We start from the raw sequence: 22,272 nt of genomic DNA on the forward strand, positions 1-22,272 counted from the left end.
GCTGGATAATATTTTGGCACGGAGTAGGGGAGAATAAGGAAACGCCTCTTTTCTCGCGTTGTAAACCAATCCGGGTGGAGTAAAAAAAGGGGAAAAAGCAGTCTGTAAGCAAACAGCAGGCTGTGCACTGACTGGCTGCGCCGGCACATCCCCCCTCCCTTGCCCAAGTAAACTGCATGCAAAAATCCCACATGATCAACCAGCAGCGGCTGTGCTCCGAGCTGGCTGCGCCTCCTCTGTGCATCTACTCCTCGCACACACCAGCTTCCAGATCTCTCTTCTGACGCACACGCATGTGTATGTATGTGTGTGTCTCTATATACCGTGTATATATCTATGCAGTTGTCTGTTGCACACGCACATGCACACAGACACCCAGCGCGCTAGGCTCCTAGATTTTCTTAGGCTGCTGATGTCGGATTTACAGGCAGTGAAGGGACCAGCATTGCAAAAGGGGGCGTGACAGTTTAAATATCCCCCCAATAAAACATTTTTTTTTTTGCGAAACTGACTTTTGTTCTCCCCCTCCCCCGCCGCTGCATTCAAGTTTATTTGCTTGCTAGGGCGGAATATTTTTTCTTCAGAGGGAAAAGCTGCTGGGCAAGACCAAGACGAAGGTTTGATTTGTTTTCTGATGTAGTCCTCTGAGGGGTGCTTGCTTTCCTTCCCACTCCCTTCGCCTTTTCAAACTGTTTCGTCCTTTTTCCCCAAGTCGATGGTTCAGGGATGGACCCTGCTTTATTCTAACACAGACACTTGGGGAAGCCGAAGGAGGAGATTGCTGCTGCTCGTCCTGCGGCTCCAGCTCGTTCCCTATGCAGAGGAGGCGGCTTGACACCAGCATCACTAGAGGAGTTTGTGGGCTTTCAGTTTCCCCTTCTGTGAGGTTCGGCTGGTTTTACAGCCTCTCCTAAAACACCCTGATTTCCATCTGCTCGCGTCCCGCGCCGCAGAACTGCTTGGATTGGCCGCTTTTTGTGCCGTTGCTGTGGCTCGCTCCGTAGTGCATCCAGCGCTCAGGAACAGGAAGGACAAAAACCCACCCCACGAAGTCTCCTCCAACCAAGACACACTCTGTGCTGCAGAGCAGGCTCCCCAACTCCATCCGCGCAGCAGCCAGACTCTTCGGGGCTCGCCTGCTGCCATTCTGCAGCGGTGGGGGGAGAGCTGCAAACTTTGTACTTGCGGCACGGATTCGCCTCCCGCACGGCCCAGCTGCCTGGACACGTTCCCAGGACCCCGGGGGGGAGGGCGCCAGGGGCAAGATTTGTAGCTGCTGCTGCTGCTGCTTTCTCTCCATCCTCGCGCGCTTACCTGAACCGGTTGCAGCTGCCTCCAGAGCCGGAGGGCTGCGAAGGAAGGACGGACATTGAACCCCCTCCCCGCATGTGCCACGAGCCACCAAGTAACTTTGCAAGAGGCCGGAGAGCGGTGCCTTGACAGGAGCCACCCCCACCCGCAGCCTAGCGCTAACAGCCTCCCGGCGCCGGTGTATGTCTCCCCGTGGGCTCCGCACTGAACTCCCGGTGAATGTTCCCCGCCCGCCGCCCGCTGCTGCCGTCGCCCGGCTCGGATCTCACCTCCCCCTGCCGGGGTGACTAAGCTCCAGCGGCTCCCGAAGGGACCCAAGGACCCCCCCCCCCTCCGCACACCCTGTTGGGGGGGCGTCTCGCTGCGGCTCGTCAGTGCAGCCTCCTTGTGACCCCCCTCCCTGCCCTCTCCGTGTGTCTGGCTGTGACTTGACTGACTGACTGACTGATCCCCCGGCGGCGGCGTGGGCCGGGACTCAGTGATGTTGCACGTGGAGATGTTGATGCTGGTGTTTCTGGTGCTCTGGATGTGTGTGTTCAGCCAGGATCCCGGCTCCAAGGCGGTGGCCGATCGCTATGCCGTCTACTGGAACAGCACCAATCCTAGGTAAGAAGGCAGTGGGGCTAGGCGAGGGGCGGGCGTGAGAGCCGACCCCTAGCACCCACTGTGCTGGGTTCTTCTCCCACGGAGGGGGTGAGACGGCCGCGGGGCTGCTGCCCAGCAGGCATCGGAGTGAGCAGCACGACAGGCAGGGGGAGATCGGGGCGCTCGTCAGGCTGTACACGTACTCAGAGCAGAGGGGGCAAGGACTGCGAAGGAGAGGAAGGGGTTGGCCCCCCACTTCATGTAGCTGACAGAGAGGGGCTTCTCGGCAGCGCTCTCCGGGGCTGGAGTACGAGGCTCTCGACCAGTGCCAGGAAACCTACTTGTTTGCAAGAGGGGCGAAAACTTTCTTCTTCCGCCTGCGTTAAGTGCTGCAGGAGGGGAACTCTTAGTTTAGATCTTATCGGTTAGGCATAGCAAACAATATTGCATCAGGCTAACTGCCCCCCAGTGCTTGGCACTCTGGTTTCCTTAGAGAGCCAAATAGTGATACTTTTGTATCAAAGTGTAGGTACAGCAGCTACAGTTAATAAACTGTGTTTATGTGTCTGTACGTGTAAGCATATCCGTTTATAAACATTTTTAAATCTAATTCCTTATTATAGATAGGTACTGGAACCCATTTATACTGACCTCTGCTGCAGGGAAACTTTATGATTATGTGAAATGAAAGTTCTGAACTGTTTCACTATAACCTAGACGGCAGTGTATTGAACCTGTTTATAGTGGATTTGTTGTGTGTGTGTGTGTGTGTGTGTGTTTGTGTTTGTGCTGAGGGGGGGGGAATGACTTTTCTGTAAAACGGTTTCACTACGGAGAGAAGGGAAATGTTTTGCCTGGATTGAGATTGTAGAGGAGCCTGGAGCTGGCTGCTTGGCAGCCACATGTGGCAGCTGTTCCATGTCAGGGCTTCAGAGATGGAGTAAGGTGGTTATGTCACATGAACGGAGCAAAGAAGCCTCTAACTTCTAAAACTTCAGCACTTTTAAATGAGTCCAGGACTGAACGTTTCCCATGGAAAAGGGCAGCTTTTCTTGCTCAAGTTGTCATATCAAATTCAAGTGCAATAGTTAGTGATGCACTCACAATAAAAGGGGCATCTGTGGGTTTAGAACTACATTTATAAATGTTGGTGGGTGATGGGGGGAGGATGGGGGACCAGTTCTTCACTGAACCACTTAGTGAGAATCAAACTGTTCTTGAATTATAATTTACAAGAAAAATAGAGCCCAACCTTTCCAGTTAGTACTGTGCTAAAAGATTTTTTTTGTATCTTTGTGGATAGTGTAGCTATAAATGTAAGATAATAGGAAGTTTTGAAATAAAAATTCATAATGGTAAATGAACCTTCTTTAAAATAAGATGTTTTTATTTAGGATCTAGCAGTGTTCCTGTTATTTCCCCTTTACTTCAGTATAATGATATTTCAGTCCTGTTCCAAATGGTATCTGTATGTTTAGGTAAAAGGTCACCTGTTGTATTTTTGTATTTGTTAAAGTAAATGTGAGCATATATATATATTTAACCTATCAAGCTAGTCAAAGTAAATTTGAGGACATTTTACTTTAGGTTATCTCTGTTTTATGTTTCTGATACTGCTGTTTGGTTTGAGATTAGTACATTGATTTTTGTTACTTGTCATGTTTTTTTAATACATCTGCATTGCTTGCAGAATACTGTTGTATTCTGTATACCATTGGCTTCAAAATAGGTGACACCAAAGTTAACCCGCAGAATTTTCAAGTGCCTGCAGTTTGCTAGTTAGCTTAGTTCTTTAATGTTAAGCTTGTGGTGGCAACTTTTCAGTTAAGTTAAACTGATGTAAAAGAAGGGTGACAAAAAATAATGATTTATCTGGACAATGTTTTAGTTGTGATGAGTAACTATACTTCCAAAAAAACAAAACAAAAAAAAAAAACTGTCGCCATAGCCATAACATTAAAGTACTACTAGAGTAGAATTAAGGAAGGTCCTACCTCCCATCACACTTAGATATATTTTAAAGCATAAGCCTCTTTAAAAAATCGCATGTCTCATCAAACAAAGTTTTCTTAAAATAAAGTTGAAATGAAACACAGTAAAATCATTTTAGAAAAAAACAACCCCGCAAACAAACAATGTTCACCTACTCCACTGTAAAGAGAGAGAAATATTTGAAGGAGTAAATTTGACCAAATGATAGGCATGCGTCGCTAGTATGGAGATTTTTTTTTAAAAACAAAGTCTACAATTTTAACTTTTCTGCTTCTCTGTGTGTGGTTATTATGCATGGTTTGTAAATAGGTGAAGATACTTGAAAGTAGAAGTAATATTTAGTGTGACAGTAAGTAGTACGTATTTAAAATGGGTCGCTTTGTAATGCTTTTATTAAACTTTGTAATATTACAACACTGTAAAATGAAAACCTTTTCTAACTTAAACTTTCAACATCTGCAAAGAAAACTTTGTTTTCTTTTGTTAAACTTAAACTCCCAACTTAAACTCCAAACACAGGAGGAGCATGAGTTCATTACAAATTATTTTAGCCATCTCTTCTTAAAAAACAAAGCAAAACTAAACAAAAACCACTTTCTTGATATCTTAAAATAGGAAGCAGCCTTTTTTTTTAAAGTATCCGTTTCTATACGACGTGTTTATTCAAGAGTTAAAAATATGGTAAAGTTATACAGAGCTGAAATATTCTACTCTTCTGTTTTACAGAGTAGTGGCAGTAAAAATCTGTATTTTGTTCATGCCTATCAAGTTCTGCGACCTTGTGCTATAAAAACAGGCAAACATCTGTTTGGATAAACATAAGAAGATGGGAGGAAAAATTGCTTTGTATTTTATATTGCCTCTGTCAGTATCTAAGTTCAGAAGGTAAAATTCAGTCTGGTTATCAAAATTTTAAAATTAGTCAGTTGTTCAATAGTAATAACTCAGTAATTTTTCTTGCTATGTCAGAGAATTGACTGCATTTTGTTTTTACTAACATGTGGCAATCAAAAACAATACCTAATTGGATGATAACAATCTGAATTGACAGGTGAAATAATGTTTTATTTCTTTGACCTCTAATATAGCCATAGTAGCTTAGCTTACTTTTTTAATAAAGTTTATCCAAAGTTCCAATCCACTGTGAACTAATTATTCAGTTAAAAATTCAGATTTCAGTTCAAGTGCAAGAAAATAGAAATATGCTCTACAATACAGTTTCTTCAAAACCTGGGTGAAGAGATTTTTCATGTTGTTCTGACAAGTACAGCTTTATCTTGGTTTTATAGTTACTAACCTAACTAAACAACTTATGGAAACAGAAATAATTCCCATTATTATTAAAAAGTCATATTAACAATCTGATGAGTGGTGCAAATAGATTAGTGCCTCCAGTATGAAACAGACTTCCTTAAATAAAACACCATGAGTATATTATAAAGGTTTGTATTGGATATTTTTTGAATAGATGCCAAAATCCTGGTAGAATAGTTAAAAATGTCTTCTGTAATACTGTTAGTATATAGAGTAATATAACATAGTAATTTATTTTTAAATCACCCAAATATATTTTCAGAAAAATCACTTCGAAGTATGATTTTGCTTGTTTCTTACTATGTCACTTTAATTAACAAAATATGACTCCTCATAAATACCATACTCTGATTCCAGATAAAAAAAATGTTTTCCTCTTCTGTTAAACATGAGGCTTACTAAAATGTGATAAAATAAGGTTGCTTTATTATATGTGAAACCATGTAAAAACTTGTGGATAGAATATTTTACAGTATGTATTCTTGAAAATGTATGCAAGTACTTTTTATATGTGATTTTGTAGATGTTAAAGTGTTTTAAGAGTAGATCAGAATTCACAAGTACATTAGTCTTACATCTGTGACTGCAGAAGTACCACTTCACTGTAGAGAAATAGTAAGAATTGTCATAGCCACGTTCCTCTGTGTAATGTTTAACATAGTTTTGAGAGTTCATTCAGAATGCAACATATTTATTTCATCTAACTCATCAGTACCTTGATGATGATGATGATGATTCAGTCACCGACATTTCTCCGTTTTAGGACCTGATCCTGCAGTTTCTAGCTACTGAGCGCTTGCCATTGTGAGTAGTATTACTGAAGTCAAATTGGACTACTTGCCGTAGTAAGTGCTCCATGCTGTACTCTTTACAGGATTGCATTTCAAGATTGCAATTTCTGTCTAACTATATAAGTTATTTCAAGAGTTGCATGTTGTATAGAATTTACAAATTGATTGTGGTTTCAAAGAACTTTAAATAGTTTGTGTTTCTAGTCAGGTCAAATCTCTTATCATTAATACAAAGGGCCAAATCTTGCTTGTCTCACTCAGGGAACTAATTCTGTTGAAATCAGTGGTGTTTGCATGAGAAGGGTGTATGCTGTTGGCTATAATAAATAACTTTGTTAAAAATATTTGTAATTTAAATTTCAATATAATTATTTGTATTCATGGATTGATCACTCTAGATATAGATATGTATGTATTATGTATGTGTGCGTACGTATGTGGGTCTACTGGAAATTATATAGTCAAAATAATTTTAATCTCTAACTGTATGATTCTAATAATCATAAGTGATGCCATAATTGGACTCATCAGTATTAGAGTTCTCATTAAGATAGTTGCTTGAGGTGTTGAGTACAGAGTGAAAAAATGAGTGTGTTCCTGTAAATTCCATAAATAGATCAAAATTTCCAAACGCAGGTGTCTAAAGTTAGGAAGCTGAATCCATAGTAGGCACTTAGTCCTTAATTCAGGGAAGCATCTGTGTTCACAAAAGCACTTACGTACCTGTTTAAGTCCCATTGTAATATACAGGACTTAAGTGAACATTTATCTGTTAGCATATACTTAAGTGTTTTCCTGTATCAGAGCCTGAAAGCTGAGGACTGATTTTTCAGATTCATTTTCAGAGTTTATGAGCACCCACAGCTTCTGTTGACTTCTCAAAAAATATGTCATACTTCAGCATATCTTTATGCACCTGCGTTTGAAAATTTGGTCATAATATGTTGATTACAAATGCACAAGTCGTATGGATGGGTTTATTTTTTAAAATCATGAAATATTCCTGCAGAAATTAGGGAAATTATATGGAAAGGGTTGGAGCTCAGAGAGTATAAGGTGTTTGATCAGTTTGAATCAGTGTTGGGAGCAAAGTGGGGAGAACCAAGGCATTTGATATTGATAATTCAGAATTTGTTAAACTTCAAAAGAGGCATAATGCTTTAAGTTCCAGAAGTATTCAGTCTTTCTTCTTTGGGTATGATATGTCTTGTATTTGGAGGACTAGTTTTATCTGGCAGCTCAAATCCGAAAGACAAAAAGATCTCTGGCCCAATACATTTCTTATGATTAAACATGCACCAGCAGAGACTTCAGTAGTTCATTTCATCTAGCTTAGCAGATTTTAATAATGTTACTGTACCCCCTGTGACTCTGAAAAAATACCTTTTGGTTGAATCAGTCATGGCGTCCCTCTGTGAAACCTGCACAGTGGACAATAGTTTTACAGGCCTTCACCTTTGCAGGGAGGAAATTTAGTTAAGGGGTAAATTACTCTCCTGAAATTCTTCCCATTTAATCTTTTGCAAATGCTCAGAGTGAAGGCATTTCATTGCATTCTGCCCACTGGCTGTATTTCCTGTTGGAGAAGGATAGATAAAGATGAGCCTTTTTTTTTCTCCCCTGTTGCTGTGAGCCCAGCAATCTACCAGTGCCATGCTGGGCTGGGAAAATGAATGAATACAATTAGTCCTTCAGGAGTCCTGGCCTTTGCAGTCTTAGGGAGGGGCATACATATATACACATACATGTACATAGACACACAGAAGTGTCTTTAAAAGGAGGTGGTGCTGGGAAGAATAGCATAAATGTAACAACAACCAAGAATATGAAAGTGTTTTTTTTATTAATAAAGGTGGCCAAACTCACAGGATGAACAATTTGTTGTACAAATGGTTTCCCAGCCATCCTCTTCCAATAAAAAAATTACAATTTTCTCATTTGATTAAAAATAAAAAAATATTTTTAAGGTGTCTTTTTTCGTTCTTGGCCTTCCCCACTACCCTACTTCTTTCACACATTGGTATTCCCTTAATAGCAATGTATATAAACAAATGTAATATGAAACACATGAAATTACAGGCCTCTGCTTCAGAAAACAAACCACTCACAATTCTCTGCATTTATTAAAATACAGTGTTACTGCTTTTATCCTGAAATAATCCCACATTAGGAATTACGCTGTACTGCTTAAATATTAGGCTTTAATTAAAAGAGCACATAAAGTGGGAGGGTTATGGGGAGTTCATGTTGCTATGAAGCAATAGTTCACACAGGAGAAAACAATATTGAGAAGAAACCACTCTTGCAGTTTGAGAAACTATGAGTCGAGTGTAATTCCTCCTTGGTTAGCAATATATATCCTTTTGTTTTGGTTGACAGGTTAAGGGTTTTATGTAAGAATAAATGTCTTAAAATTGAAATGCAGAGAAGCTCAATAATTTTTTTCTTCTAATCACTCCATGTCCTTCTATCCAGTTCTGAGCACTGCTTTGAAAAAATGTGTTTGGTCTCATGATTAATCTAATCTTCTACTGTTTCTGAATGATGTATTCTTTATTAAGAAGAGGAAATTCTGTTTTGTTTAAGTTTTCTTAACACTTCTGCTTAAAGATGTAGTCAGTCAGCAGCATACTAACACAATTAAATGGACATGTTTAGTTTAAAACAGACATATTATTGAAACCGCTTTCTGGTGATTATTACAGCTATTGTGAGTAAACCCTACTGTAACATACTTCTGCATAGTTGAATATAAAAATAAAAATCTTCATGTCTCACAATTCTTCCTGGTACTTTTGCATTGTTTCTGTTAATTGTATTATTTGCAGGATAGATTACAATAGTTGAGCCCATTTAAAATGGAATTGTATTCTTTAGTGCGCAAGCCTCTATATAGTTGAAACCCAGGTTTTTAAGGATCCTAAGACTGATTGCAAAATAGTGAAACCATATATTACGGTAGTAGCACAATTAAAAAAAATAAGAATCTATATTAAAATCAACCATTTGAAAAGAAAAGAGAGAATACACTATTTTACAGTGATCATGAGATTGGATTTAACTCAGGTAGAGTTCTAGTTTCCAATTAAAAAAACCAAACCTTTGCCTTAAGGAATATCCCTTATATATTTGACATTTGATAGGTAGATGAAAATGAACTGTCAATCCTTAATTTTCATTTAAATTGGGAATAAATGTGGGTTTGACTAATTTATTTTTCTTCAGTGCTGCAATATTTTGTAATTGATACCCATGTTCGGCTATCTGGTATGCTAGAGTTTTTCCATAATTTGTTCCAGTGAAGTGAAGGAGCAATAAAACGCATTCCAGTGAGAGATCATCTAGTAGCTAAATCTGTGAACGTTCTGCTAACTGACAAGGTATATACTTGAGTTGCCAATACCAATGTTTGATAGCAAGTTCTTCATGATTGTCAGTTTTCATTTATAATCTTCAAGCCTGTTTGTTTTTTAATTTCTATTGCAACTCCTTTGTAATCTGTTAGTATGAATGGGCAATGATTCTTCAGTTTCAAAAACTTTCAATAAAGTGAAATCTATAAATACAGTATTTACAGTAGAAGTGTGTTTTTTACTTTTTAAAATTTCCTTTTTGATCATTTTAAGTGAATATATTTGTCTGGGAGACAACTGCGCAACAAAAACTGCATTGCTACATTATCATTAGTAGGTTGCTTGGCTAATTTTTTACTTTCATTTCAGTTACATCAAGTAGTTTTTAAAGAGCCAGTTTTGGTTGAGTTGAGCCTATTCAGCTCTTGAGGAGAGCTGTGAAATGGAAATGAAGAATAGAGAAGGACTAAACCGTTTGAGAGTCATTTGGTGAGATAAAAACTGGACTAGGAGAAGCATGGGGTTTCTACTTTTGTCTTCCTTCAATTTGCTAAAATGTTGCTAAATGCTGTGTTCTTTTTTATAGCAAATATCTGGCCTGTTTTCTTTTCAAGATTAAAATTTCTGCGTCACGTGCTTTTGTATAAAACTCACTCACTGTGCCAGAATTAATCTTTACCTTGTAGCACAGACATACGTTGTTCATTAGAAGACTATATTCTCTTTTCTCCCTAGAGATTTTTTTTTTCCATTTCTTTGCTGTTGGGTGAATGCTTTCCAGCCGCTGGCAAATCCACATTGCACTCGAGTGGTCCACCAGCACAAGCTGTACTGTGTACCTTAGCACTTCCCTAGTGGCTAGTAAGGAAATGTTGCGTTTTTGCTTTTTGTGTATTTTAAAGTAGTAATCCATATATTCAGATTCTCTGTTATGAAGAACCATACATGCATACTCCTCAGCTCCCACAGTGCCATTATATAATCTCATAGGGAACTATTAAGGGGTATAATGATTTTTTGATAATGCACATTTATTATACTGTGTGGTTTTGGTTTGTATTTTGTTTTGCTTAAAGTGTGATTTCCCTGCTGAGTATGTTTCTCCAGATATCAAGTTCTTATCTTTACCGTGGAATTGGAGTTCAGTAAATTCTAAATCACTTAATAAAAACAAAACCGTTCTATTTCTGATGAAATATTTGTGGTGCTGTGTAACCAAACATGTAGATTTTTGTTAGAATAAATTTTAAAATTGGCATCATCTTAGCTATCTGTTGATATGGTGATAATCTTTACTGTGTCAATCCACCGTATTGGACCGGCAGTATTGGTTAGCGATTGGATACGGGCTGGCAACAGCTTTACCAGCTCTGCCATTGTCTTTCTTTGAATTAATAAAATGACTCCAAAGAACTTTAAAAATTAAATAGACATTTTCTGTTTCGGTTCACTCTACAGGTTTGTGACAGATGTTTTATAATAGTAAATATGCCCTATAATAGTGGGGGAGGGAGAAGGAATGGAGAAATGACAAGCTTTAACAACGAAGAGATAACTCGTTCCTTAACTGACCCCCAACAAAGGCCTCAAAACACCAGTGTTGCTGAAATATTTTTCCTCTAATTAGTTATCTGGTAAACACATAAAAAATCTTTATGGAGTTTATTTGCTGTTCCAAGCTTTTGAGGTTTCAGTTTTTAACATTCCTCCAAGTTATTAGCGTTTGTTAAACCTGTAATTGCAGCTACTGTTATGCTCCTTGTACAAAAATACAACAGGAAGAGAAAGTAAATACAAAGCATTTTTTCGTTATGACAACAGAAACTTGTAGTGCCTTAGTTAGCTCAGTTGATGAGTTAGTGGGTTGGGTAATTTGGACATTTATATTTTGCCTGCCCTTGATAGAATTATAAGTTTGTCTTTCCCTGCAGTTTTATTGGTATCAATGAGGTTTTCCTTGAGTTGTACTGTAAAGTTGCTGTTGAACAAAAACAAACAAAAATAATTCAACTTAAAAGAACAATAAATATGGTCATAGAGAGAGGCAATGTATTCTCCTATGTTTAGCAAGTAGGAGTTGACAAAGTAGGAGCTTTCAATCCTACTTTCCCTCCTCGTGTTTCAGGAAAGAAGGGAATAAAGAGAGATGCTGGAATTTCAAAGTAGTGACCTTCTGACACTCTCACACAGCATGGTCATTGCACTGGCACAGAAAGTGCCTTAAGCTAACAGAATGGCAAACTGTTTTTTGAAGTCACTGAGATGAGAGCCAGCTGAATGGGGGATGGCGTCTCCGCCATTGACTCCACAGCTATTTGCAAATTTCCATTTTATTGCAAGATACTTTCACTTTTAAATTCCAAAATTTACCATTTAGGAATAATGCTTTGTTCAGTTTAGTCAGGGATTTGTGACTGTTACATAAACTTACTACCATTTGGTCCAGAATTCTGCGGTCATTCTTCGTAGAGATCCGCTTCACAAAGTAATTTCATTCATCTGGTGGTGGGGAGGGATGAGAAACAATGAAGGGAGGTTCATATCAACATTCTTCTGCAAGGAAAATCCTCATCCATGTTATTTAGTCACTAGAGCCTATTTTAAAGATGTAGACAGAGATTTGGAACAAGTAAATAAGAACCAATTCAGGCCCCCCTCTTCAGATTACATGTGATCTCCTGGATAACCACTGCATACATAGTCTAGAAAAGACCTAATATTTTACATGCTGCCCTTTTTCCCTTTTGTATTTGTTTACTGTTATTGACTCAAAACACTTAGCATCTTTTTATATTTCTCTTAGGGCTTAGTTTATTAAAAATTAGTGATCTATCACTAAGAGGAGTACAGTACAAACAGCAGTGCTCCCATCAGAGAGTTTTTGTGCCAAATCAGAGGAAACTCTAGGGATACGAAAGCTGCCAAAAAGTGACTCCCAGTTGCTAATTAATCAGGCAAAAAACAAACAAACAAAAAACGAGCCACCTCTCAGTGATAGAACTAGAGAAGCTGTCATAGTTTGACATTGGTACAATGTCCTGTAAATATTTTTTAAAAAGTAAAGGGATGTGTTGCCCCTTTAGCTGCTATCACAATATATGTATTATTTTCTTAAAAACAATTTTTAAAATGTGAACTACAAATTTGAGTTGGTGGGAAATTTTGTTGTTCCTGATGTTGTCAATAGCTTGGGCTTTTTAAATAGCATGTCACTTTTTTTGAATGAACACATACTGTTTTCCCTATTGAGCATTCCCCAGTAATTTTAAGGTGGCGGTCATTTGAAGCTGTGTAACACTAGAGTATGTGGTAATACAGTATAATATTAATTTAAATTGTCAGCAAACAGTCACAGGGAAAATATATTATAAAAGCCCACATTTTCAGTAATTTGAGCAATAGAATAGGGAAGAAAGACATATTTTTGTGAATATCTGCTATCCAAAGCTGCCAGTCACTTCTGGCACAGCTCCCATCATAGTTGCTGTGGCTATAATTAAACGCCTGCCATTAGTGTATTTTTTTCCTATAACATTTACAATGGAGAAGGCAAGGGGTCCTTGCAGAGCTATGACTGTCAGGGGAACAATAAAAACTAATTACACACTCTACTGTCACCATTGTCAGTGCTGCTTTTAGGGGGAAAGAATATGGAAGGTGTGTGTCTAATAATATATAATGCATGTGCATGTACGTACGTGTGTGTATATAGACAGATATACACACTTATCAATATAACTGAGTTTACCCAAGAGTTATAGTGGATTTATATATAAATAATTGTGTGTACAGATATACACAATTATATTGATCAATATAACTGAGTTTTCACAATAGCATAAGTGTATGTATATATTTTTGTGAGTATATAACAGATACTGACACTGTTGGGGAAACTCAGTTCTACTGTGAGTGTATGTGTCTGTATTTACATATATAAACACATGCATTATATATTTAGTGCCCACACACTAGCACTATTGGAAACTCAGTTGTATGGAAATGCCATTTACATATATGTTCATAATTTCTGCCTTCAAAAAGACTTGAATTATTTTCCCCCATCCAATTTGTGGCCAAGTCATTCATATATATATATATATATTAGTTCCTCTTACAATTCATCCACTTTTCCCTTTCTCTCTGTTGCACATGCTTTCTGTGAACTGAGCTTTCCAATAAAATTGCAAGGATCAATGCTGTATTTGCCTGCATTTATTGAAAGGGTGCAAGTCGTCTGTGCTATTGTAGATTGGATAGTAAACTTGATCAAGAGGTTGAATGAATGAAGCCAGTTATTTTCAAATTACTCTGTAGAGTCAGGTTTTTTTTTCTGCTTACAATCTGGGGATATGGGCCATGTGCAGGGCCCTTTCTTTTCTATTTTTATATTGTTTTAATAATTTCCAGGAATTTATTAGTGGTTATTACAATTGTTAAAATAATAAGTAAAAATTAGGGCAAAAAATTAACTTCACAGTTTTCTGGGTAAATATCAGGGTTATTTTTGGAGAAATGGGAGTACAGAAAAAAGCAACAACTAGAGAATAGTAAGAGTGTTGAACGTGAAATCAGTTTAGTGCTGTGGTTTATTTAATGAACTGTTCGTTAACAGTATGTACACACATGCACATGCATTGCCTTGCTTTAACAGATAACTTCAGGTTTACACTCACTGTTTATTAACAGAAATACATACTATAAATGTAATGTATTGGATTTTCTTCACATAATCTGTTTTTTCATATACTTGAATGGTCCAAAATTTGGTTGGAAATCCGTAAATACCCAAACAATAGTGTGGTAAAACCCAGGAATCTTTTGGTAAAAAGTGAAGGATTTTATCCATCTGCAATGAAATCGACAGGCTATAGGGCTTTGGGATGTCTAACACTGGTTTTGTCAAACATTTACCCAATTCTGTTTGATACAAAAATCTGTTTTCAAATATAAGGATATAAACACAAATGAGGATAGAATTCAAATTTTATCAACATTTCAAGAAGTAAGTAAAGTCAAAGAGAGAAACAGCACATTGTGCCACTTTTTTATTATTACTGTTCCTTGCATAGCCACCAAAATGTAGACTATGCTTTACGGACGACTAAGCTCAAGAATTCAAAAATGATTGAGTAAAGTTAGACTCTTACTTTCTCATTTTTACTATATAATATAAAATAAATCAATAGGAATGTAAATATTATGCTTACATTTCAGTGTACAATATCTAGACCAGTATAAACAAATCATTTTCTGTATGAAATTTTAGTTTTGTACTGACGTGGCTAGTGCTTTTTATATAGCCTGTTGTAAAAATAGGCAGATATTTAGATGAGTTGATGTACCTCCTGGAAGACCTCTTTGTACCCCCAGGGGTATGTGTACTCCTGGTTGAGAACCACCGCCTTACACAATACAGACCAGTTTAGTACATAATAACTATGGTGAATAAAGTCAGGAGTTTAAAAAGGTAAGACTATAGTTAATCAGATATAGGAGTGCAAAAAGTGTGAAAGCCGATGGAATCTCCTCAAAATCACGCTGTATCACGTGATAGGTTACTTTTTCAAGACCACCTGGAACTCATGAACACTTACTTGTGTGAATAAGGGTATGGCTACACTTGAAATTTCAAAGCGCTGCTGCGGCAGCGCTTTGAAGTGTAAGTGTGGTCAGAGCGCCAGCGCTGGGAGAGAGCTCTCTCCCAGCATTGCACGTAAACCACATCCCTTACGGGTGTAGCTTGCAGCGCTGGGAGCTGCGCTCCCAGCGCTGCGGCACTGATTACACTGAGGCTTTACAGCGCTGTATCTTGCAGTGCTCGGGGGGTGTTTTTTCACACCCCTGAGCGCGAAAGTTGCAGCGCTGTAAAGTGCCAGTGTAGCCACGCCCTAAGATTATGTGGTGTCCTAACTTTGTGACCAGCTGAGAAGTGAGTTTCTACTTCTGCAGTATAGCTGTACCCATCAACTCTCCTTGCAGTATGAGCTCTGTATTAGATGATTCAGTCATCCCTCTTCCATTTCCTAGAATCTCAAACACTGGGTCCTGCACTGTAAGTTTAACTAAATTAGGGCTGAGGGAGGTAGGAGGGTGTCATTTAATATACTGTCATGTATTGGTTTTGTTGAATTTAGGTGGCCTGGAAGATCTCTTATGAGGTGTGATGTAATAGGAAAAATGTAGAGGAGATTGAAATCTCAGGAAGTTGGGGTGTTGATTCAATTTTAAAAGACAAGACTTGGTGAAATAAGCCCATTTTACTTATAACTACTCCGTAAGATAAAATAATTCGAAAACTAAGCTCCGATCTTGTAAATTGATTCAGCCCTTCACTTATGTGGAGTCCCATTTACTTCAGTAGGTCAAGGGGTCCATGTTAGCAGATCCCATTGTAGGATCAGAGCCCAAATAATGTATTCATACTTATACGTATTTTATCTTAAAGAATCCAACATGTTTTTGAAAAATGTGTGCATAACTTGGTTTTTCAGGTGAATTTCTTTGAACTTGGCAAAATATTCCATGGATTTCCGGTGGCATTATTCTGATCACTTCACAGGCTCTTTTAAAAGGATCCTATTATAGATTTATTTAGAAGTTAATTTCTGAAGCCATCTCCAAACAAAAATACCAGAAACATTTATTGCACAGAGCATCATTTGTAACACATGTAGTAGCATAATTTTCGTTTAAATCCAGAGTCTCTTATTAACTTGGCACAGAAGTTGTCTTGCAAATAGTATCTTTGCTTTCATTAGCAAATGTACCAGAGGCAGACTGAGCATTTGCTTGAGAACCTTTATTAAATAGTGGCATTATGTTAAATATTCTTAGTATTCCAGGTGATAGGAAATCCATACGTGTCCTGGAGTGTCATTTGATGTATATTTGCATAGCAGGTAACGAGTGTCATAGGGTAAAGAAGAGAAAATAACGAGTGAGAGATTTGTTCTTTTCCTCCCCATTACTATTTCCTGGCTACTATCACTTGATAACCATCAGCAAACTCTCTCTGCCTGAAACTTACAAAAATTATTTGCCAAAAATGCCTAAGGATAGATTCTCTGCCCTAGTTTCTAGTCCCATGCAGGTTAGTTTTTTTTTAATGGTTTTGTGTTTTACAGTCTCTTTTCTGTTTTACTTTAGCAGACCCTGTCACTGAGTGAACTGTATTTTATAGTTCAATATAAAATGGAATCCTAGCCTTTCATTTTCATATTAGCCATCTTGATTTACTGCTGATAAAATGGCCTTCTTTAGAACAAAACATTTGGAAGCATTTCATAAGCACTTTATTTTAGGTGCTGGGTTTGGAGCTAATATAATGTTATTGATCAGAGTGTGTTTGCCTGTAGACTATAGCGTAACTTCTCTGGGTAAATCAGACCATTGTGCTCCTTAGCAGTGACATTGAGGCAGTACCCAATTAGGACTTTTGTTCTCATACAGAAAGAAAGAAAGTCTGAATCGTGTGTGTGTGTGTGTGTTTGTTTCCTATAAAGCAGGTGCTCTAGGTGCCTACAAGATTGTTGATTTTTAGATTAGAATCAGTATGAGGTAGGTTAAGGTCTTTGAACTGTGTGTTTTCTTGCATATTAGAAAAGTTACGCCCTTAAGACAAAAATGTCCTCTGCATTCCACACGTTAATCAAAATGCCCAGGGACAAAGCTAGGTTTGGGAGAGCCTCAAGCCTTAACACACCTAGATCAGGGCAGAGTACCTGGATGAAACAGTTTTAAAATGGAATTAATATCTGGTAAAGATGCTAGAGATTCATATTTTTCCCTCATGGTTACTACTAGTAATGACATTGCACTTAAATGTGTCTGTCTGAGCAGCATTTTCATGTTAGCAGTTAGGGAACAAAAGATCAAAATCGGGATCAGGTTCTTGGGCTGTACAATCAGGCTATCTAATTTTGAAAAACATGTAGGTTAATGAATCAAGATAACTAATTTAAAAGAGAACGTTTTCTGCTCTAAGAACGTATATGGTCTACATCATAATTGTGCCAGATATTATTAAATATTGCTCAGTGAGGGAGAAAATATATCCTGCCAATTCAAAAAGCACCTGAGTGGCATGAGGGTTCCATAATTATGACAATAATATGGGGAAATGAAGATGAACCTTACTGTGCCCTGGAGTATTAATCCATATTTGTGCGGTAGAGATGCTAATAAAATCAACATTGGGTATATACTTTAAGTGCGTAATAGTAATATTTATCTGAAGAACTTATTGTAAAAGTCTGAACAGGTTGCACACTTGCAGATATGTTGACAAGATGCTACAGCTATTTGCATACAATTCCCATTGCATACATCCTACCAGTGAGAAACACAGGACTAGATTTTTATTTGTAAAGTTCTACTCTAAATACAGTGAAATAGTGTCTAGCTAGTAGTTTGACTAGTTTTAGTAGTGTCAAAGTATTTCAGGAGTTAGGGCATGATTGAAAGAGTTCCCTAAAGAGATTTCCCATGCATCACTCTTATACTTAATATTTTAGTTCTGGTGTTCTAAGTCCATTTTATTTTTGTGTTCCATTGGTTTTCATGTTTCATGTTTTGTTCCTTTTTAAAAATATTTTCTTCCTAACTTTGACCTGTGGGAATTGTTTTAAGAATGATATAACACTCCCTTAAAACTCTGTTTAGATTCAGAAACAGGAGAGTACAATATGAAAGGGTGGGGGAAGAGAAACTGTCCGTGAAGTGATTCATGGATAAATGACTCCAGGTTTCTTTCTTGAAAACATCTAGTCTTGTTCCTTTCAGACTCTGCTTTGGAAAAGCAGTACACTCACAGCATCTTTCATTCACTCTAGAATCCCTCTCTGTCATAGCCATGCTTGTTTTTAGTCTATAATCTGATTGCACTAATCTTTTGTAGCTATTATTTTGCCCTTATAAGCATTTCTGTTTTACCTGTAAAATGGAAAAAAGGAAAGCAGTTTAGAGTCCTTTCTATTCTCCATTTAAAAAAAAAATCAAAAAAGTGAAGCAGGAAGAGGAGGAATCTAAAAAACAAAACAAACTTTCCATCATTAAAAAAAAAATAGTAGTGAACTGCTGTTGCATGCCCTTTAACCCCAGGGCTGTCATAAACTATAATTTTCAATATGTCTTGACACATTTGAAGTTTTAAGCTGTAATTTTTCCTATTCTAAACTATGGCTTATCAGAGTCTTTTGGATGAAAAGTATACGTAAACTGGGAAAATGTGAAAGCTATGTTTGGACAAGTCTCTAAGCATTTTAGAAAATACACCTACCTATCAGTTTGAACAGGTAAATGGTGGTGATTATAATGGCTCTGGTTATACTTAACCTTCATAATTCTTTTTAGTTCACTAGAAGACAGTCATATTTTGTTTGGTTTTGATGTTAATGATTGCTATTCCCTAAGGTACTGTACTAAGAAATCATTTTAGTGAAAATCTTTTTTAAAAATTGGTCCCTAAGTTGTATCTACAAAATACATGTATGTGGAAAATGCTTACCTAGGTTGAAAATGTGTAACTGCCTACTTCTTGCCCATGTAAAACAAGTCACTTATGTGTTTGCAGTGACAATTACTTCTGTGCACACAACCTAGTTCCTTAATGTCATAGCGGTGAAAAATATTCTGTGTCCTTTTTTCTAATTCTGTTCTGCTAGCAAATTTCAGGTGTATTTTTATTTATAATTTCAAAAGAGCATCAAACAATATGTTTAGTCAGGCTAAAAGAAAATGATACATTCTTGATAATTTATCTTTAGTCATGCTATAGCCTAGGTGTTGCCGTTGCATAAAAAGAAGCAAGGTCTTTAGATAGCTGACAAGGTCAGTGTTGTTGCATACATGGTTAACTACGGTCACTTTAAGTGGATTTGCATACTGTAGCTGTCTGATATGTGATTTTCAAACTCTTCTAATCAGCTTTAGGGGGAAGATGATTTTCCTAATTCTAAATTGCTAATTAGTCTTGAAACCTAAATTGTTTCATTGTTTAGAATCTTCTGCACCTTTAAGGTCTTCCTCTTCCTCTTTTTCTCTTTCTTTGTTCCTTCTCTCACTGTGATAATTTTCATGAAAAAGGTGGTTTTGGTTATGATCTGTTTACCTCCTCATATCTTCCATGTTAAAATAAAATCCGGCAACCTCTTAGGGTTCCCCACTGATAAGTTCTGCTTGAAAGGAGCTGTAAAACAGTGGTTCCAAACGGCAGTAAATATTGACTGGGTCTCTGAGCTGAGCCCTTCTCAAAGCCTGCTCTGATGACTTGAAAAGCTCCTATTGTTGCTCCTTAGTCAGCACTCCATAGCCAAGGCTAAAGTATGCATGTGTTAGAAAAAGAAGAAAGGCAGTGGGGAGAAATTAAACAGGGAATACTGCTGATCTCCTAACTGCTCAGTGTGGAGGAACGGGAAACCTACAACAAAGAGGGCAAGCGCTTACTCTGGGTTACAGAAAACTTTGCAGAAGTGGAGTGCCTAACACTGGCTGCCCTCTCTGTGTGAGAGAAGTTAGACACATGTAGCTGCTTGCCTTGGCTAACAGTTAACAATATTTGGCTAGGATTAGGTAAGGCTCTTAAGTGAAATCCTAAAAGTGGTCCCTTCTGTCAGTCTCTGGTGGCTGCCCATATTGTAGTTAAAGATTCCCTAATACATTTTGGAACAACTAGGTAATGAGCCTGGATTCTTGGCTAACAGTCTTTCTCTGGTTCTGATAACAAATGCAGTGTGTTAACTATTTGTGAGTGTTCAACTGCTCCCATGTTTGCCAGTGTCCAAGAGGTGTCTATCTCCTTACTGTAAAGCATACGGAAAAGTATGAAAGAAAAAGTATAGGTATGAAAGGCACTGTATAAAAACAATTTTTTTTATTTCTATTCTGAGAGAGCCGTTGTCTAAAATTGTTACTGCATTGGCCCTTTCCTTAGGAAGGGACAGTGCATGACATTGTCTGTCCTGAAAATGAGTTTGTAGTGTACTTTAGTTGTCTCCTACAGGACTACGGCAAGTGGAATCCTAATCTTTCGGAAGTGTGTGTATGATGAATGTATCCTGTGAAAATTGTCTAAGGCCTGGTCTACTCTCGGGGGGAGGGATCGATCTAAGGTACGCAACTTCAGCTACAAGAATAGCGTAGCTGAAGTTGTCAATCTTAGATCAAATTAAAATTACTTACTTCGTGTCCTTGTTGCGCTGGATCAATGGCTGCGGCTCCCCCGGCCACTTTGCTTCCACCTTGCGCACTGGTGGAGTTCAGTTGACAGGAGAGCGATCAGGGATCGATTTATCGTGTCTGCTACACTATATGGGATAAATCAATCCCCGATAGATTGATCACTACCCACCGATCCATCTGGTCGTGTAGATGTACCCTAATGATCTGCAAGTGTTCAATGTTATGCACTCACAAGTGCAGTAAATATGCAGTTGGTTATAGCTGATGAAAACAGTTTTCTAAATGCATGTTGTGCAATATAGTATTTCCAGGAATACGAAATACATGGTTTTTAAATAATTGTGGAAATAACACATGGTGTGCATTGCTGTGGGGGTACTTGGCCAACCTTCTGTTAAACCAGGAGTGTCAGTTAATCAGAGGCTGGCTAAATAGGGTTGTAAAATAATTCAGTATAGAATATTGATTAATGACTTTTTAAAAAAAATGTGAATATGATGGTTTTCAGATAAATTTTAATCCTAGCAAGCAGAGAGATTCATGTATAACTCATATCTATGACTGCAATAGTGTAAGAATACTCAGCCACTGTGCTGAAGATCTATGTCCGGTATCATTAGCTATTCTGTGTTCACAAATAGTAGAATAATCAAGGCTTTTGTAGAGTTAGAAGTGAGACAAAAAAAGGGACAAATTTATATTTTTTCCCATAATGTAAATTTTTCCCTTTAAACCAATAATCTAAAATCATATTTTTTGTGTATGCTGTAAATCGTAAATATCACTTGTATTTTTACCAACAGCTGGACGTTTTTTGTTTTAGTGAAAATCGCATATATTGACTTAGACTAATTTCTCATATGCTTCAGATGCAAAGTGACTTTCAATAAATACAGTATAAGGAAACCAAATAATTGGATTGGATCCGGACCAGTTTCTTTTTATTTTTCTTTTTTTCCCCTTAAATATCCGTCTTACTTAGTATGAATGCCCAAACTCCTGGCTTCTTGCTGGATACAATGGCTACAGTGTTATGGTTGATATTTTATATGCAGAAAAATAAAAAAATTCAGAGTTATTGTTATCATAGAAACTGGTATTCAGTCCTCTTGAAAATACTATAAGTAATATTTTTTCTGTTTTCATATAATGTGTGTGTATTGGGGGTAATTTTTCTTCCTAATGTGCAGTGTGCAAGTGGAGCCAAGTTACCGCTGCTGTGAAATCCAAAAATTAGAATGTCCTGACTCTTGTGACTGTAAAATCTCAAACATAATTTTTCTATTTGCATAGTTGTGATTTTTGTGGGGGAGGAGGAATTTCTTGATTAAAAATAGTGATTGTGACACATTTATTTCAACATTCTCACATCTACATGCCATCACATGTGAAAACATACTCTTCTCTTTATATATGTATATACTCTTGAAATAAATGGAGCTTTATTTCATTGAGCAGATATTTATTTACTAGTATATGCACTCTCACCCATATTAATATTGGAATAACAACACATGGAGCCTTATCCCGCACCACGGAAATCAATGGAGTTTTGACACTAATTTCAGTAGGAGCAGGATCTTGATGCGTACATAAGGGCTCATCATGATCCAAATAAAGTAAATTGTGCACCTGTCACAGAATGGATAGGAGCAGAATTGGGCCCTCAAACTGGGGGGAACCCCCCCAATATATTGGCATACGTAATGTGGTGTTTTCACTTATATATTGATTTTTTAAAAAAA

General features: G+C 37.6%; 1 protein-coding gene across 2 annotated transcripts in view; it reads left to right on the plus strand.

Moving 5' to 3' along the window:
* The first annotated feature begins 212 nt into the window (after window positions 1–212).
* The window catches only part of EFNA5 (ephrin A5), a 313,248-nt gene continuing 291,188 nt past the window's right edge, over window positions 213–22,272 (plus strand). For both annotated transcript variants that reach the window (XM_030567537.1, XM_030567538.1), the window contains exon 1: window positions 213–1,917. In XM_030567537.1, the coding sequence (XP_030423397.1) occupies window positions 1,793–1,917 (125 nt within the window). In that variant the 5' untranslated portion in view covers window positions 213–1,792. The remainder of the gene's footprint in view (window positions 1,918–22,272) is intronic.

The sequence above is a fragment of the Gopherus evgoodei genome, chromosome 6, assembly GCF_007399415.2.
Source record: "Gopherus evgoodei ecotype Sinaloan lineage chromosome 6, rGopEvg1_v1.p, whole genome shotgun sequence".
Taxonomy (NCBI): domain Eukaryota; kingdom Metazoa; phylum Chordata; order Testudines; family Testudinidae; genus Gopherus; species Gopherus evgoodei.